Source organism: Ambystoma mexicanum, chromosome 4q, assembly GCF_040938575.1.
Source record: "Ambystoma mexicanum isolate Mex_15411 chromosome 4q, UKY_AmexF1_1, whole genome shotgun sequence".
NCBI classification, from domain to species: Eukaryota; Metazoa; Chordata; class Amphibia; order Caudata; family Ambystomatidae; genus Ambystoma; species Ambystoma mexicanum.
The window spans coordinates 333,862,236-333,882,516 of NC_090928.1; the positions used below are offsets into that span (position 1 = coordinate 333,862,236).

Below are 20,281 nucleotides of genomic sequence, written 5' to 3' on the forward strand. Positions count from 1 at the left end.
GGTTTTCACGTACACGCGACCACTCCGTAACAAAGTATGCTCAATTGTTCAATGGTTAACAAGTTCCATTGTACGCTGGTTAGCAGGGATTCAGATCGGAGACCTTCAAAAACAGGTCATCATTCACACGACGACTGATACAAAATAACCTTGCACGCAAGATCAAACACTTGCATAACAGTTTTAAGCTTTCATAGAAACTCACTGGTTGCTTCGTTGCAAGTTCCCCACAGCGCAGATCTCCCGGCCTTCTGTTCTATGACTCAGGGATCCACTTCCTGCCCCTCAGGCACTCCTGGGTCAGCTTCTGTCCCCAGGAGACCGAGCACTTCGAACACCCGGAAAAGGGGCAGCCTCCCTGCACGGCTTCCCTTTCAATGTTCATTCGGCTCAACAGAGACCCAGCTCCCAGACTGCTCTCCCCTGTACCGTTGGCATGCTCCACACGTACTCCCCGCTGCTTCTCTTGTACTCTCTGCTGCTGCTCCAACTTCACCGCCAGTGCTTCTCTCCTGACATTACTTGATTGGGCTTTTATACACCTGTAGCCCTTTAAGAGGCTGCAGATGCAAAGGTACAACTAGCCCTGCCTGGCAATCATTAAGGAGACATGCCTGACCTCTACTACTACTACTCAGCAGGCCTCTTCCTCGTCCCAGTACCAGAGTGGTAAAACACCTAGTTTTCATTACTCCCGACTGCCTCTTCTTCGTCCCAGTACTGTTAGTAGTCATAAATGTGGAAGTCAGGGGAGTTGACTCATAATACCCCATGAAGACGGGGGCAAGGGTTGGGCGGGTCAGTAGTAGGAAAAGGGGGATACCATGTCTCTCCCAAGGGCATCCCACTTCCAGTCCCCAAAGACCCTCCACCCAGGTGATCCTTCCTCGCTTGTCCACCACCAGGGTCGGGATCCAAGAGCGATGGCCTTTCCCTGGCCACCTGCACAGAGGATCCATGGGGAATAGGAGTAAGAATGCCCTCAAGTTTCTCACAGGGTGTAAAGTCCAGGGAAGGTAGGAGCTTGTGAGAAAGGTAGGAGCCCTGTGCTGATCTGCTTGGTGAATCAATATTGTAGTGCTCTTCCTGCAACCGTTCCATGGTTCCTGAGGGACAGAGCTCCTGAAGTCCCGATGTTCGTGACAAAGATAAGCTGGGGTTGGATCCCTGGCATTAGTGCTGGTGGATTTGACTGTTGTCGCATATTAAGGTGATGCCTGGGTGTAGGCTCACGCAATCACTGCTGGACGAATACGTTTTCTTGTTGCTTGTTTTTATTGGTCATTTAGAGGGAAATTAGTTGCCCGGGTCTTGCAAGCATGTATTGGTACATTTGTATGACGAGAAAAAGCCAACACATGTTTCGACCATGGGTCTTTATCAAGGCAGAGAAGTGCAGGATGGGGGGGGAGGCGGGTGCTTGATTTAGTAGCCGAGTAGCTTCTGGAGTGCCCAGCAGGGCTTCGGCGAAAGGTCTCGGCTCATGGTGATCATATGTGTCCAGCAGTGATTGCGTGAGTCTACACCCAGGCATCACCTTAATATGTGACAGCAGTCAAATCCAGCGCCACTAACGCCAGGGATCTAACCCCAGCTTATCCTTTCTCACAGGGAGTGATTATAGCGTTAAGAACTGAGATGGGGTGATTTTGAACCAAAAAGCTGATGTAGGGATTAGATGTGCAGCCTGCAGACGTTAACATTATAATATGCATGTACAAAACAGCTTTTCTTGTGAGGGTTATATTCAGAAAATAAAAGCAGACATTAAAAGGTGAAGATGGGTGCTAAAAAGCACTGCAATATTCCCAAAGGCTCTGTCAAGTGTTGAAGTTGGGGGTTGGAGTGAAGGAAGTGACATCGCCAGATAGGTGGTTAAAACGTGAAGGCTCCATATGTGATATAGGAGAAAGGGCTGGATTCTGGAGAAAGGTTTATAATGGGCTGTGAGCTGGAAGGCTGGGCTTTTTCCATGGGTCTTTTTGATGGAATCCAGAGCTAATGGGTGTTGGCAGGCTGAGACTTTAAAAAAACTGGGCTGAGATTTAACAAGCTCTCATTTGGAGCAAGGCCTGGGGCTGTTGGTGTCTGAAAGATGTCATCAAGTGAGAAAGCAGGGCTGTCATTTGGTAGCTGTGCTGTTCCTGCATAAGGCGTCTTTCCAAACCTCGCTGGGGCTTTGAACTGGGACTGTGAGAGAAGGCGATATCTGGGTAGCTGACAGCACGACTGAGTTCCAAGCAGCTTAGTGTCCAAAAGAATCCAGGGCTGGATGGTGGGGGGAGCTGCTGAGTGAAGCTCGAAATTGCCTTCTAGCCTGCATCAAGTGAGTATTAATAGGTGTTAGGCAAGATTGTATGCAGTACCCTTTGGGAGACTACACCAACCTTGTCCTCCGGGCAACAGTTAACCTACCCTTTGGTATAAGTCTGTACTACACAGGTTGGTAGTGTGGCTGAGCAGCCAGGCTAATCTCAAGAGGGGTAAATGTGAGCTGTAGGGTTTTTAAACAGAGATTCACAGTGACAAGTATGCAAAAAAACACTTACACTCAAGGTTTCTTGATTAAACAATGATTTATTAATTTAACAGTCAGTTCAATAAGCCTTCTTCAGAGTGGAGCAAATATATGTAACACAAAAATATACTTCAAAATACACACTCAGTTTCAGTAAATGCCCTTTGAGGATGGCACACAGATGCCTCCTACACCCTAAGGTGACTTAAATTACTAGGACACTGTGGACATTGAAATATCACTGGTACATTTAGAGCAATACTAAGTTTGGCGGGAAAGACATTTCTTTAGGGAATACAACTAAGGTTAACAAATATTCCTAAGCAGGTAAGTACTTTTTGAACCCTCCAATGCAAAGTAAATGAACCCTTTCCTGGGGGAAAAGTAAAACACAAAGCCAGAGGTAAGACAAGTCTTTCAGGGAGCCAGGACAGCCAATGTTAACGAAGCAAAAGTCTAGGCAAGCTGAAGCACTTCTTGTGGGTAGGTAAAAAGTCTTACACGATGTTTTAGAAGTCTTTGTAGAAAATAGAAATCACTGTAGGGCCACAAGCTGGGAGGCCTGCGAGGGGCAGAGCTGCAAGCAACTCTGCAAAAGCAACCAAGCCAAGTCTCAACTGAGAGCTAGCAAGGCTACATAGCAAGAGCTAAGTCCCCTCAGTTTTACAGTACCTTTTGTTTGAAGAAATTGGTTCCAGCGGGCTTATGTTCCAGTGTAGGTCTGCAGATCCTATGTTCTTGGGCCTCAGTCGTGGGGACAAGAGGGAGGACGTCTGGGGACTCCTGCATTACGAATGGAAGGTCGGCGGCAGCAATGGGCAAACTTCAGATCAGCGGTACTTCGAAGTTTCAGCTTCTCGCGCCTGTCGCAAAAAGCACCATTGCCGTTTGCATATACCACTATGGCCTTTTCTTGCATCTGGTGTCCAGCACTCGTTGAGGTGGCTCAGGCTTGGCCAGTCCTGCTTCAAGGGAGTCCGGAGGATCTTCCAGGAGCACGGATCTGACTTAAAGACACTCACTCGATTCTGGTGTTCCTCTCCCTGGCAATCGGTTCCTGCAGCAACAATGGAAGTACAGCCAGCTCTGAGAGGATGTGTCAGGATTAATCAGGTGAGTGCAAAGGCAGCGAATATGGCAAGGGAAATGTGCACAAAATAGCACAGTGAATAACCTAGAATCAAACTACGTGCACACAAGAACCAAAACTCATTTATACTAAACCCAGGAGTACATATTGAGTGAAACAATAATACAAATATATGAAAAGGGATGTGGGGTAAGCACTTAGAACCTCCTTATGACTGAAAGGAAAGTCGGCAAACTCCTTACCCACTTTGCTATTACAGATACTGCCAGCGCTAAACCCACGTAGAGGGCAAGCAAGGACAGGATCTGTGAGCTGACACTCTTGATGATATTGAAATAAAGAACTTAAAACAGTACTCACGAGGACTGGAAATACCACTAGAATGTCAGTGAGCCCACGAGCCCTGTTGATCAAACAGGGACCCAGAAGGCTATAACAGCAATGGGTGGAGGATAACTAAATACATAAGACTCAAGACAAGGGGCAAGTAAGAATTGTGATTATAGAATAGTGAGGAAAACAAAGGCATTCACACAGGAGCTAGCTACAACAGTACACCACACCTAATAATCAATGGAAATAAATGCAGAAGTGCAAGGGAAAACATGGAATGGATTCCAATAGAAAATAAGGAGCAGGAAAAACGATATTACAAAAGGCAAACTTCTCCCACCCCTCCAAGGAATAAAGGCAGGAAGCTAAATGTATAAAGGGAAAGACTAAGGCATCAACCTTTTCAGTAGCAAAGGACAGCATCAAAGAAAAAGAGAACAGGCAAATTGGGCTGCATCAAAGGGGAAAGCACTGAGAAAGGCTGCCTGCAGACAGAGGAAGACAGAAAGGGAAATCTAGGAAGCAGAAATCAATTAAGCACATAAATTAGAAATCCAGGGCAGAGGAACAAGAAACAGGAACTAGGAACCAGGCACAAACACTAGGAACCAGGAACAAGGGACCAGTCACAACAGGAACACTGCAACAATGACCAGCGCTGGACTGAAGTAAATGGAGGCTTTTAAAGCTCCTTAACGAGCACACCCCTCAGGTGTGCCGCCTGCTGCACCTGCAGCCACAGGTGTTGCCTATCCTCCACCCAACCTTGTCCTGCAAGGGAGGAGGTGAGGCAGAGAGCCGGGCATTCTGGGAAGCATAGTCATTAGATTAACGTAGCATGCTGGCTGCCAAAAACCTGGAATGGATCCGGAAGGGAAGTAACTTGGAAAATAAGGTTTTAGCGCTCCCAATTCATCACAGCACTGTAGCATAAGGTTCGGAGGGAAAGTCCAGTAGGGGATAAACCCCAAATCATGCCCCCAAGTGGTGGGAATGGGAGCGAAGGGCGCGAGCCGTGACAGGATGTCCAGATGAGCTTATCTTGGGGTCGATTGGTTCCACCAACCCAAGGGGAGAAGTCGTCCTTTGCAGGGCTTCTGTAGTTGAGGCGAATTCAGAGCTTCAGCACTGCAGCTGGGATTCAACAGGCAAGCCAACGGTCCAGGAGTTGGAGCAGGCGTCTCTTCCAAGTTCTACTTCGGATTCCTTCGTCCAGTGGTCGAAAGCCTCGCCTTTTATGCAGGTTTCTCCCATAGTTGTCAATCACACAGCAGAGTGGCTGTCCTCCAAGGACAGCCAGCCGGCCAATCACCTTTCGGTGCATTCCTGTAACCAAGGGGATTAAGCACTGGCATTTTCGGGCACCTCCCTCACTTCCTGCCCCTGCCAGATACGCTGGAGCCAGAGGCGGGCTTTACCAGTGAATCCCGCCAAAGACAAAACGAACAAAGGGACCAAACTGGTTTGTCGCACAGAATAAATCTCAAGAAGGACCTTTACAACAAGAAATGGCGAAAAAATAAGACCGGGCCATTTTGACAAAATGGGGACCCATGGGTGCCTTTCTGCAGCTGCGAACGCAGCCCGCGCTAAAAACACACAATAGTAATAAAAAGTAACCCACTGCCAACAGCCATTAATTGTAGAAAGGGTAACATGAAAATGTTACATGAGAAACTAGACAAAGGGGATACTAAGTAACCCCTCCAGCATCCTATTGTAAAATAGTGTGTTCTGGGTCTAGAAAGCTACAAATGCAAGTACAGTCAATTTCACTTCACTGCTCTTGGAAACAGTAGTTATCCAAGAGAAGGTATTTAAACCTTTGGGAAATCTTAAAGACTTCCCTGTGTCACTGCACTGAGGGTGCTGTGTGCCACAATGTAAAGATGACGCCTATGGAGTTGTCAGACTTCAAAGTCAAAAGAAACAGAGTCCAAATCACAGAAAAAATACACGACAGAGTGAGAAAAAGGTCTTACTCTCTCCAGGTTACAAATTAAAAGTCCTAAAGTCCAGCAAAAGAGCTGGGGATCTCTAACGTAGAAGGGAATTAGCACATTTCTGAGAATTCTCCTTAACAATAGGGACCAAAGCAACTGGAATCTCTTGCAGGGGTAATTTGGCACGGTCAAACCTACTCAAAAAGGCATAACTGCACCTCTATCTCTGAGGCACCCGGAGATCAAGGTAGTTGACTAAATCAAACTTGGTTATGGGATTTGTTCTGCTATGCAAGAGAGTCCATTATCTCTAATCTCATACTGACCCAGCCTTGGCTAAAGGTCGAGGGGTAAATGGGAGTTGAAGCTTTATCTAAAACACCTTTGCTTTTATGAAAAAAACAAAACTAAAGTGATTACGAGGGTATCTCCTAATTTCACCCCCAATCTGTTGATAGCAAACAGGGTGTAAGGTGGGAAAGCAAATAAAGGTTTCATGCTGTGTTACACACATTGTCAATGAAAGTCAGTTAAGGTTATTCCAGGACCAAGAGACATCTATCAATGTGGAATTGTATGTTCTATTCTCCTTCACTCCAACAAAATACACAGATGAATTTATATTTTGCTGGTTGGTTTGAAATGTGCTTCATTTTCTATTTTTAAACACGTTTCATTTTCTTACCTATAACCAATGCAAATGGAAATGTTTATCAACGTGTTAACGTATCTAAAAAGCTTCATATAAAAGCATGGATTTGTGACCATGTGTGGTGGGCTGTTATTGAGTGGCCTATTCGCTTCATGATATGGGATACATTACTCACCGTAATCGTATTTCTGATGCTTGTATCTGCTTAGATTCAAATGGTGTGCATAGGCCGACATCTAGTGGTAACTCGAAAAGGGGCGTCGAACTAGGGCGTGCCAGTAATACTATCCCTAGTGGCCTAGCACAGTACTAAGCCTTCTAATGTCTAGACAAAGAGCCCAAAATCAAATATAACTTTGATAGCAGAAAAGCGTCAGGGAATATACTTCACAGACCACCCAGTCCTAACCCCTTTCCCCCCCCCACACACACCCAAACACACCCAAACACACACACACACACACACACAGCCACGTTGCCCAGGAAAGCAGAGGCTTTGTTTGAAAATGGGCTTTTCATATGTGGTAATTACGGACCCGAGAGGACAGGAAGAAGGTCAAAAGACAATATGGCCAAAGGGAAGGTAAAAATATAGTGGCACTGTAATTTTAGAGAATAAGAAACACTTCATGGCATTTGCAAAAGTGCAGGAGTTTAAAGTGAAAAACATGGCAGAAAAATACCCGATGCCACCAGCCCATGCTGGACACATTTCATTTGTAACCACAGTCACAAAAGAAAAATTCATAAGAATACTAAGTATTCTAAGCACAATTCACTTAAAGGTGATGTGTGCTGCTTTAAAAATACAAGCAATCCACTAAGAGAGCCAGTCTCCCAGTACCGCCAGTCTTAGGGACTGGTCAGCCTTCCCCTGAAATTTAGCACAAAGCAAAGGAAGTAAAGCGGAGGGCTTTACTTGCCTCCAAAAATGTGGGTCAGTAGTCAAACAGAAAAAAGAAAGGGTTTCCCATATAAAGTTCTATGGGAGGAAAGCAGCAAAAAGAAATTCTTTCATTCATAACAGATTGTTTTAATGGAACGATTTAAAACAAAATGCCCCATTACAAAAGAATTTCAAATATTGAAGGTGTGCCACAGTCCATTGACCGTTTCACTGCCCAAGTGAACTTGATAACTGTATGTTGACCCTGCTGAAATTAGGGAAAATCGTTTGACTCAGTGTTGTAGAAAGATATCACAGACCTGATTATGCCATTCCGTAGAAGCCGTACACGCGTTCCTCCATTTATTAGAACTTCTGCAGGTTGGACAGCTCCATTTTTCCAATTTACTGCAACTCCATGTACACTGTTAGAATGCTCAGCTGTCGGCAAAAGAGATGAAATAACTTAGTGCAAAACTTAATATAAACCCCAGCTTCAAAACATCAAAACCTTTTCTAACACACGCACAGAATTATGTGGTGGATCAGGTATGAATGACTCAAGAAATATAGCAAGTGCAGAAACTAGAATTCGGTCATGTTTTCTCATAGGAGATATTTATTTTATTTATCATACATAAGGCTCTTTTCTGTTACACACATCATGTCAGTTCTAGAAATGTTACCTTAAATGGAGAGCAAGGTCTGCAGATGCACAACACATTTGCATATGAAATTCCCTGTTACTACCATGTAGAGAGTCCTAGGACAACCAGGAGACTCAACCCCAACCATTGGTAAATATTCTGGGGTGCATCAGTGGTCTCTTCACAGGGATGCCGACAGACACTTGGCAAAATACTTCTATTTGAATATGAGAGTTTTCTACTTCAGTCCGGCAAGCAGCTTTTCTTACGTTGATGCAAGCTGATTTTCCATTTCCAACTCAGAGAAGAAGTAAAGGAGATGGGACTATTCAGAGGAACATCACTGTAAAGGCCATGTATAAGGAACATGTATGTAGCAGTACTAACCACACTGTAAATTGCTGAAACAAAACAGAACAGGTCCACACTTCAATCTCTGAGGTGGTGCATCTAGGGAGGTTTGGAGAGCTCTTTTCTATGACTGTAGGAAGCCAGTAAACTTTCTATACAGCCTTGCACTTAATTTTAGAAAGGTAGCGGGCGCCCCTCTCTCGCAAGAACAGACATGATAACCTGTTCAGTGGTTATTAACCACTTGAGAGTTCGCAGCCACTGCTTTTACTCACTGTGCCTTTCACAGATGGGAAATATCCATTTGCATATCAGTCTTTGTCCTGCCCAGGGGCAGTCCAGCACCGAAATACAATGGCAATTCCAATCTGAACGAGAGTACCACCAGCAACCCCATACACGTGTTTCACCCTTGTTGGGGATCATCAGTGAGGTGAAGCTGATGCCTCTCTAATCACAGTGAGAGGGAGACCACGTCTGGTTGCCCCCAGGAGACCTAGGGTTACCAATCCCAGGTTCCTTAACAAATAGTTTTAGAAAGGTAGCGGGCGCCCCTCTCTCGCAAGAACAGACATGATAACCTGTTCAGTGGTTATTAACCACTTGAGAGTTCGCAGCCACTGCTTTTACTCACTGTGCCTTTCACAGATGGGAAATATCCATTTGCATATCAGTCTTTGTCCTGTCCTGCCCAGGGGCAGTCCAGCACCGAAATACAATGGCAATTCCAATCTGCGAGAGAGGGGCGCCCGCTACCTTTGTTAAACAGCCTTGCACTTAAGCCTGCAAGTTACACACACAAATGGCTGAATTCAGTAACCTTTTATCAAGGACATGTTTTAGTTTTGCTTCATCAAAAACAGTTTCTTCAATCTTCACAGCTTCTCAATTCATTGCATAAGTGAAATATTTTGACAAAGTTTAATATTAACAACAAACCACCTCCAGTTGGAATAGTTTAACACATTTTTAAAAAGCAACACTGTAGCGCCTCCTTTCTTCATGCTGCTGGGGGCAGGGGGATATGTGTGCATGCGTGTGTGTTACTGCCACAAATATACATTCCTCCAGGTGCTTGGATGTTGCTGGGCACATTCTCAGAGGCTAGCGGTCCACTATTGGATAGCCACCCCCAAGTTCGAATGTTGAAAAAGTGTCCTTATTGGGAGTGTTGCCGTCGCACCCAGTCTATTTAATGGCTATAAGGAGACAAACTGGACCCAGGAACAAAGTCAACCATTGACGCTGGAGAGATTCAAAGAAGATGCCGTTGACTGAGGGATGTCAGATGACTGCTGCAGAAACCAGCATTGGCGCAGTCAATACCACAGCATCACAAACCTTGACCTTCTAATCGACAGGGAAGACCTCTGCAAGGTGTCTTCCTCCGTAAGACTGGTGGGTCTTTCTTGAGGTACATTCCATGTTTTCGGTTGTCGAGATTGCATCTTTGCATTTCCTCTGCAAGGCCGGGATCCAGCTGTTCATCACTGCAAGTATGTCAGGCTGGCCAAACAGCTGGAACATTTCATGTGCATTGTAACGGCTCTGCTAGGACTCTGGAATTCCGCCATGCTGCGCAATTCCAGGAGCGGAGGGTTAGGTTACATTTTCATATGTATGCTAAATCTCCCTCACCTGTGAGACCCCCAGCACTTTTGGCTGGACTTGTTCCTGAGTCAGTGGAAATCTTTTTCCCCACCCACCCTTTCTTGTACTCTTTCCATGGAAGTCATTTTTGTGACTCTCTATTTTTGGAACCATACCTTCCTATAACCTTTTGGGCATCTACTTTTTATTATTGCAGAACAAAGCACTTTTCTTGAGCTTCCCTTTTCCGATTTACCTTGTGTGAACTAATGTTCCCAATGGTAAAAGGATACTTTTTATCCTTTCTACAATTCCCATTGTGAGATCAGCACACCCCACCTTACGTGGACTGCTGACGGGTTTCGTAGTATCCCCTTTTTCACTGGTTCTGTAACATTTCTGTTACAGTGACAAGCATACCTTGATGGTTGGTGGCAGAGGATGTGTTCTACCGACTTATGTGATTTTTACTTGCAAGCTGTCAACCCAGCGGCAGTAACGCACAGAAATGTCACTTTTCATTTTGAATGGTGGCTGTATTCTTTTTTCACCATTTTTAGTGTTCTTGTACTTTCTTGGTCCTTCTTCTGCCGTCCTGTGAGGGAGAGGACCTGATTTGATTTTGGATTCTAGATCACAATCAGGGAAACGTGTGATTATACTTTCAAGTTTCACCCAAAGTGTTGCTTCAGACACTATTTTTAACACACATAAACACTGTTTGGGGTCCACAATTTTCAGTGTGGCTGCTGATTCTTGTTTTTGTTCCAGTTAATGGGTGACCTCAGAGAGATATTGTTATAGACGGTTCCTCATGGTGTGTGGGGACTTTCCGTCCTTAGGCGTGGGATGAATTTGGATGGGAACACTGTTACCCATTTGGGACCAGCGGGGTCCGTTAAAAGAAAGTGAAAACTTGGAGGCACATTTCAAAGAGGAACTATTTTTAGAATTTTATTGACCATCATATGAAGTGTGTGCTGTTGAGAATTAAAAATGCGGAACTTCATCCATAGTATATTGTCGTATGGTGTTGTTCGCACGGTATCCCTGGTTTGCTTCTGGGATATCCTAGATTAAAATTTCGTCGACCGGTTTCGATGATTGCTGCTTATCATCTTCTTCAGGACTATAATTTGAACTTGTCCCTATGAGATCAAGGGTGGGGAAGTGGCACTTGGGCCATACATCCCATCTGCCTAAGAGAAAAAGAGAGAAAAAAAGACCAAGAGTTGGTTTTTTTTCTTTTTTCTTGTGGTCACTGTAGTTAATTTCCTATAGTTTTAATCAAGAGTGATTGCTTTAGTTATTTAAAACATTAAATCATGTATAAGAGTTTTGCGATATTCGAACAGTTTATTGGCTACTTGGCTATATTAGACTCGTTTTAGTAATAATGCAAGTTTATTTACCTTTAAGGCACTTTCTGCCAGGTATGTCGAAGTTGTTCAACTGTGCAGCTTTTTTGTAGGGACTTACGCAAAAACCTGTAACACAGTAAAAGTGGGAAAGTGACTTTTAGACTGCTGGCATGCCGTGTTGGTACCGCTCCTAATTGGTGCATAGAGGACGATATACTAATGTGTGCCCGGTGATCCCTTCTTCACATTATTTAGAAAGGCTCGTAACGACTACGGTGTATATTCTATATGAGTTCCCTTCGTATATACGGCCCCCATTGTGTGCTACTGTTTACGTTCGGGAGGGGTGCAGTTCCATGCGGTGCGAGTAACGGGTGCGACCCTAATGGGAGGACCGACATAGGTCGTGGCTCACTATCGGTCGTTCACTGCTTATCCGATTACGAGAGAGATGGGCGAGGACCATCCCACTGTTTTGCAGTTCTCATTGGGTGAGGGGAAGGGGCTCAGTGGTGCGACTTGGCATGGACGTGTTATTCAGTCACAATGCCTCGTCTCTTATGTGAACGCCCATGCTTGATGGTTGTGAGCGTGCAGTTTTCTTAGGCGCTAGGCTCGATCACCGTACCTTATCTATTACAAAAAAACGCCTGGGGGAACATTGCTGCTCGTGGTTTGTAGGCGCTTAGTGCTATCGCAGTGTTCCATCCTTTAGAGGACGCCTGGGACATGTCTCTGCTCAAGAGTGGAGCATATCTGGTGTCACACAATGAAAGGGAACGGAGACTCACTGTGTTGCTTCAGCCGGCGGATGCTTGTGTCTGGCCGTGAAGTGCCGTAGATCGCGCTTGGTGTTTGCAATCGGTTGCCTGGTGACAGCGGCCCTTTTTCAGGAGTCCGTTGTCGCTGTCAATAAGATGTTTTTCTGTCGGCCATTTTGGAGTGGCATAATTTCTATTTCAGGAATAGGGTTGTAACGTTAGTTGAATCCGTTACAGGCTGGTGTATTTAGTAGCTAGCACTTAAGGGTGTTAAATGTTATTTGATCACCTGTTCCTCTTGTGCACATAACTCTATCCATAATGTTTTCACTGGTAAAGGAGATTATTACATATAATCTATTGTGCATCACATACAAAGTCGCAGTCATCATAGAACATTGATGGTAGTGATTCAATTCAACTTTTTTTTACACATGTATACGCCTTTTTCTTTAGTCGGTGGTGATTTTTGGGCTAAGTAGGCTCGGATGTTTTTGAAGATTAATTTCATAATATTGTTGTGATAGTCTGATTTTTAAAGGCATATACACCACATGACGGCGGAAGAGGTTCCACATGTATAAAATATATACATTATCTTTGTTCAGAAGGTTTTAGCAAATCATGTCCATAAAGGGACTATATATATGGTGTTGGATCCTGTTGTTTTTTGTTTCTGGGTTCATTTCATAAGTGCCAGGTCGTTCCACTGGATGTCTTCATTTAGGCCATTTCTTACTGTGTTAAGTCTGAAGATCCAAAGTTGTTCTCGCTTCAGCAGGATTTTGCCGAAGTCTCCACCTCGTCTTGGTGGAATTAGTTTCTCGAGAATGGTCCAAGTAAAGTCCTCCTGTGTATGTCCTTTTTCAATGAAGTGGTTCACCAGAGGGGCTGTCAGTTTCTTTGTTCGAATACATGATTTGTGTTCAATAAGTCTTTTTTTCACTTCTCGTGTTGTCATACCCACATACCGGAGGGTACATGGGCACGTGATGAGGTAGACTACTCCTTTTGAATTGCAGTTGGTGAGACTTCGTTGTTGCCATGGTGTTTTCCACCCAATGTCAATGGATTTGCTCCTAGAGGTTTTTTCACACATGGAACAACCTCCACATGGCGTATGTCCCAATGGTTTACTAGTTCCCCAGATTGTGTTCTCTGCTTCTTCTTTGTTTGGTTTTTTCAGAGTGTGTACTAGGGCATCCCTTAGGTTTCTACATCTTTTGATGGCAAAAGTTGGTAAGGCCATGGTGCTGGAGCCCGTATTGAGGATAGGCCAAAGTTTTTTTATTTCTCTTTTAATCGAATTGAACAGTGGAGAGTAACTTATTACTGCCGTTATTTGTTCTTTTTTTTCGTCCTTTTTGTGTTGTTGGAGCGTAATTTCCCTAGGTATATTTCTTGCCCGTTTGCATGTATCGTTAATAATTCTTTTTGGATAGCCTCTTTTCTTCAGTTGTTTTTTCAGGGCTCCTGATTGTACTTTGAAATCTTCTAGTCTTGTACATGTTCGTCGGTACCTTAAGAATTGTCCAAATGGGAGGTTGTCTCTCATGGCTCTCGGGTGATAGCTGTTGTATTGTAAGAGCGAATTTCTGTCGGTATCTTTTTTGTGTACTCGTGCTTGTAAATCATTTCCTTGACTAAAGATCTGAAGATCCAGGAAGTGTGTTTCTGTTCTGTGAGCTTCAATGGTGAACTTTAGATGATCATTACAATTGTTCAACCACTGATGGAATGCTTTTAGTTCTTCTTCCGTCCCTTGATATATCATCAGGACATCGTCGATATATCTTTTCCAAACCCTTATTTTTTCGTGATAAGGGTTTGTGTTTGCGTATATAAATTCTTTTTCAAAGTGTTCCACATACAGATTCGCTAGGCTGGGTGCAAATGTTGCACCCATAGCTGTTCCAGAGATCTGTTGATAAAAGGTGTTTTCCAGAATAAAGAAGTTTCTGGTTAATGCTATTTCAGCCAGTTCCGTGATGAAGCCCGCATGTCCTGGTGTTATACTTTGGTCACTGGTCAGAATTCTTCTTACCATTTCCACCGTCTCCTGCTGAGGAATGCTGGTATACAGGGCTTCAATGTCCATTGTCACCAGCCATTGATTAGTGCTGTCAAAGGTCAGGGTATTGAGCAGGTTTAGTATAGCCGTTGAATCTTTTACGTAGGATGTCATCTTGGGGATCCTCTCACGTAAAAATCTGTCCACATATTGGGATGAAGGTTCCAGTATTGAGTTAATCCCCGATACTATTGGTCTTCCAGGTATCGGTATTATCCCCTTGTGTATTTTTGGTAGTGCGTAGAATGCTGGTAGCCTCGGGTGTTTTGGTGTGAGGAAGGAAGCTTCCCTTTCATTGATATATTCATCATTTAATGCTTCTTCCACAATTGGTGCAATGAGTCTTTTTAAGGGTGCGGTGGGGTCACCGGGGAGGGCTCTACAACTGGTCTGATCTTGTACCAGAGTGTCGACCATCTTTTGGTAGTCATATAGGTCCATAAGAACCGTAGCCCCACCCTTATCTGCAGGTTTTATTATTAAAGTGTCATTGTTTGCCAATGTTTTTATGGCCTCTACTTCTGCTTTACTGCAATTCTTGTGTGTAAATTTTAGTTCTTTCTCCATCATCTCCACTTTTTTGAGGAGTGCTTGTTCAAAGGTATTGCACTCAGTGGTGTTACTTTCCGTTGGTGGGAAAAACTGTGATGCTGGGCGGAGATCTGTGTATTGCTCTGTTTCTGCTTCAACGGTATCTTGAAAGAATTGTTTTAGTCTTACTTTTCTGATCAGTTGTTTAATTTCGATTCGAGTTTGGAAAGGATCAAACTGAGCAGTCGGTACAAAAGAAAGTCCTTTCTCCAAAATGCTTCTTTGTGTTTCTGTGAGTGCATGGGATGATAAATTCATGACTAGGGAAAGTTCGGTTGTTGGAATCCTCTTCCGCGGCTGCGGGTTGTCATTGGGGAGAAGGGTTGCCAGCGCGGTCTCCCTCGTTGGTTCCCTTGTTGACCTAAAAAATGTACATTGTTAGTACCACGTCCTTGTCCCTGATTGTTCCGTGGCTGACCTCCTGTAATCGGATGTTGTCGTTGAGTCCTTAGATCTTCATCTGAGCTCATGCTTGAATTGTTGGAGGAGCCTCAAGGGAACCAACGAGGGAGACCGCGCTGGCAACCCTTCTCCCCAATGACAACCCGCAGCCGCGGAAGAGGATTCCAACAACCGAACTTTCCCTAGTCATGAATTTATCATCCCATGCACTCACAGAAACAGAAAGAAGCATTTTGGAGAAAGGACTTTCTTTTGTACCGACTGCTCAGTATGATCCTTTCCAAATTCGAATCGAAATTAAACAACTGATCAGAAAAGTAAGACTAAAACAATTCTTTCAAGATACCGTTGAAGCAGAAACAGAGCAATACACAGATCTCCGCCCAGCATCACAGTTTTTCCCACCAACGGAAAGTAACACCACTGAGTGCAATACCTTTGAACAAGCACTCCTCAAAAAAGTGGAGATGATGGAGAAAGAACTAAAATTTACACACAAGAATTGCAGTAAAGCAGAAGTAGAGGCCATAAAAACATTGGCAAACAATGACACTTTAATAATAAAACCTGCAGATAAGGGTGGGGCTACAGTTCTTATGGACCTATATGACTACCAAAAGATGGTCGACACTCTGGTACAAGATCAGACCAGTTATAGAGCCCTCCCCGGTGACCCCACCGCACCCTTAAAAAGACTCATTGCACCAATTGTGGAAGAAGCATTAAATGATGAATATATCAATGAAAGGGAAGCTTCCTTCCTCACACCAAAACACCCGAGGCTACCAGCATTCTACGCACTACCAAAAATACACAAGGGGATAATACCGATACCTGGAAGACCAATAGTATCGGGGATTAACTCAATACTGGAACCTTTATCCCAATATGTGGACAGATTTTTACGTGAGAGGATCCCCAAGATGACATCCTACGTAAAAGATTCAACGGCTATACTAAACCTGCTCAATACCCTGACCTTTGACAGCACTAATCAATGGCTGGTGACAATGGACATTGAAGCCCTGTATACCAGCATTCCTCAGCAAGAGACGGTGGAAATGGTAAGAAGAATTCTGACCAGTGACCAAAGTATAACACCAGGACATGCGGGCTTCATCACGGAACTGGCTGAAATAGCATTAACCAGAAACTTCTTTATTCTGGAAAACACCTTTTATCAACAGATCTCTGGAACAGCTATGGGTGCAACATTTGCACCCAGCCTAGCGAATCTGTATGTGGAACACTTTGAAAAAGAATTTATATACGCAAACACAAACCCTTATCACGAAAAAATAAGGGTTTGGAAAAGATATATCGACGATGTCCTGATGATATATCAAGGGACGGAAGAAGAACTAAAAGCATTCCATCAGTGGTTGAACAATTGTAATGATCATCTAAAGTTCACCATTGAAGCTCACAGAACAGAAACAGACTTCCTGGATCTTCAGATCTTTAGTCAAGGAAATGATTTACAAGCACGAGTACACAAAAAAGATACCGACAGAAATTCGCTCTTACAATACAACAGCTATCACCCGAGAGCCATGAGAGACAACCTCCCGTTTGGACAATTCTTAAGGTACCGACGAACATGTACAAGACTAGAAGATTTCAAAGTACAATCAGGAGCCCTGAAAAAACAACTGAAGAAAAGAGGCTATCCAAAAAGAATTATTAACGATACATGCAAACGGGCAAGAAATATACCTAGGGAAATTACGCTCCAACAACACAAAAAGGACGAAAAAAAAGAACAAATAACGGCAGTAATAAGTTACTCTCCACTGTTCAATTCGATTAAAAGAGAAATAAAAAAACTTTGGCCTATCCTCAATACGGGCTCCAGCACCATGGCCTTACCAACTTTTGCCATCAAAAGACGTAGAAACCTAAGGGATGCCCTAGTACACACTCTGAAAGAACCAAACAAAGAAGAAGCAGAGAACACAATCTGGGGAACTAGTAAACCATTGGGACATACGCCATGTGGAGGTTGTTCCATGTGTGAAAAAACCTCTAGGAGCAAATCCATTGACATTGGGTGGAAAACACCATGGCAACAACGAAGTCTCACCAACTGCAATTCAAAAGGAGTAGTCTACCTCATCACGTGCCCATGTACCCTCCGGTATGTGGGTATGACAACACGAGAAGTGAAAAAAAGACTTATTGAACACAAATCATGTATTCGAACAAAGAAACTGACAGCCCCTCTGGTGAACCACTTCATTGAAAAAGGACATACACAGGAGGACTTTACTTGGACCATTCTCGAGAAACTAATTCCACCAAGACGAGGTGGAGACTTCGGCAAAATCCTGCTGAAGCGAGAACAACTTTGGATCTTCAGACTTAACACAGTAAGAAATGGCCTAAATGAAGAAATCCAGTGGAACGACCTGGCACTTATGAAATGAACCCAGAAACAAAAAACAACAGGATCCAACACCATATATATAGTCCCTTTATGGACATGATTTGCTAAAACCTTCTGAACAAAGATAATGTATATATTTTACACATGTGGAACCTCTTCCGCCGTCATGTGGTGTATATGCCTTTAAAAATCAGACTATCACAACAATATTATGAAATTAATCTTCAAAAACATCCGAGCCTACTTAGCCCAAAAATCACCACCGACTAAAGAAAAAGGCGTATACATGTGTAAAAAAAAGTTGAATTGAATCACTACCATCAATGTTCTATGATGACTGCGACTTTGTATGTGATGCACAATAGATTATATGTAATAATCTCCTTTACCAGTGAAAACATTATGGATAGAGTTATGTGCACAAGAGGAACAGGTGATCAAATAACATTTAACACCCTTAAGTGCTAGCTACTAAATACACCAGCCTGTAACGGATTCAACTAACGTTACAACCCTATTCCTGAAATAGAAATTATGCCACTCCAAAATGGCCGACAGAAAAACATCTTATTGACAGCGACAACGGACTCCTGAAAAAGGGCCGCTGTCGCCAGGCAACCGATTGCAAACACCAAGCGCGATCTACGGCACTTCACGGCCAGACACAAGCATCCGCCGGCTGAAGCAACACAGTGAGTCTCCGTTCCCTTTCATTGTGTGACACCAGATATGCTCCACTCTTGAGCAGAGACATGTCCCAGGCGTCCTCTAAAGGATGGAACACTGCGATAGCACTAAGCGCCTACAAACCACGAGCAGCAATGTTCCCCCAGGCGTTTTTTTGTAATAGATAAGGTACGGTGATCGAGCCTAGCGCCTAAGAAAACTGCACGCTCACAACCATCAAGCATGGGCGTTCACATAAGAGACGAGGCATTGTGACTGAATAACACGTCCATGCCAAGTCGCACCACTGAGCCCCTTCCCCTCACCCAATGAGAACTGCAAAACAGTGGGATGGTCCTCGCCCATCTCTCTCGTAATCGGATAAGCAGTGAACGACCGATAGTGAGCCACGACCTATGTCGGTCCTCCCATTAGGGTCGCACCCGTTACTCGCACCGCATGGAACTGCACCCCTCCCGAACGTAAACAGTAGCACACAATGGGGGCCGTATATACGAAGGGAACTCATATAGAATATACACCGTAGTCGTTACGAGCCTTTCTAAATAATGTGAAGAAGGGATCACCGGGCACACATTAGTATATCGTCCTCTATGCACCAATTAGGAGCGGTACCAACACGGCATGCCAGCAGTCTAAAAGTCACTTTCCCACTTTTACTGTGTTACAGGTTTTTGCGTAAGTCCCTACAAAAAAGCTGCACAGTTGAACAACTTCGACATACCTGGCAGAAAGTGCCTTAAAGGTAAATAAACTTGCATTATTACTAAAACGAGTCTAATATAGCCAAGTAGCCAATAAACTGTTCGAATATCGCAAAACTCTTATACATGATTTAATGTTTTAAATAACTAAAGCAATCACTCTTGATTAAAACTATAGGAAATTAACTACAGTGACCACAAGAAAAAAGAAAAAAAACCAACTCTTGGTCTTTTTTTCTCTCTTTTTCTCTTAGGCAGATGGGATGTATGGCCCAAGTGCCACTTCCCCACCCTTGATCTCATAGGGACAAGTTCAAATTATAGTCCTGAAGAAGATGATAAGCAGCAATCATCGAAACCGGTCGACGAAATTTTAATCTAGGATATCCCAGAAGCAAACCAGGGATACCGTGCGAACAACACCATACGACAATATACTATGGATGAAGTTCCGCATTTTTAATTCTCAACAGCACACACTTCATATGATGGTCAATAAAATTCTAAAAATAGTTCCTCTTTGAAATGTGCCTCCAAGTTTTCACTTTCTTTTAACGGACCCCGCTGGTCCCAAATGGGTAACAGTGTTCCCATCCAAATTCATCCCACGCCTAAGGACGGAAAGTCCCCACACACCATGAGGAACCGTCTATAACAATATCTCTCTGAGGTCACCCATTAACTGGAACAAAAACAAGAATCAGCAGCCACACTGAAAATTGTGGACCCCAAACAGTGTTGATTTTGGATTCGGCAGGAATCCTTTGTGTGAAGAGTGTCTGTGAAGACAGGAAAGGAGGGAGGAGTCCAAAACTTGAGTCCTTTCTCTTCTTTGGAACCAGTTCAAAGGTTGATTGTAGCATGTGTGCCGATTGGCTGGGTTCCTGGATAAATGGCCTAGATCTGGAAGTTGAAGATAAGTCGACCACTGGAGCTGAATCCAATGAGGAAGAATAAGAAAACACAGCTGCAGCTGATTCCAGCAACCAGAGATGGCTGCTGTATAACAGCCGACTGTGCGGACCCCTATCACTATGGGACCAATCAGTCTTAAGAAGACCTGCATTTCAAGAAATCCCACAACGACCTGTGACCTTCCTGGGCTGCAAACCGCCAATACCTTGGGACCTCGAGGCGGAGTGCTGTGCAATGTCTTCCTGTGAAAAAATCTCGCAGAAACTTTGGTGGATTCCTGCTAGACAACCAGAAGCAAGATTCCTATCCTTGAAGTCCTCTCACCAGAGTGCCGGACCGAGATATCAAGGCGAATCACTCAGACGACAGCCGTTCTGCATCTGGTAACTTGAA

The 20,281-nt window shown here is 44.0% G+C and overlaps 1 protein-coding gene across 1 annotated transcript in view; it reads right to left on the reverse strand.

The window, feature by feature from the left end:
- RIOX1 (ribosomal oxygenase 1) overlaps window positions 1-20,281 on the reverse strand; it is a 603,487-nt gene that overhangs the window by 54,834 nt on the left and 528,372 nt on the right. The window contains exon 12 of the mRNA XM_069607921.1: window positions 7,743-7,863. Within this exon, the coding sequence (XP_069464022.1) occupies window positions 7,743-7,863 (121 nt within the window). The remainder of the gene's footprint in view (window positions 1-7,742; window positions 7,864-20,281) is intronic.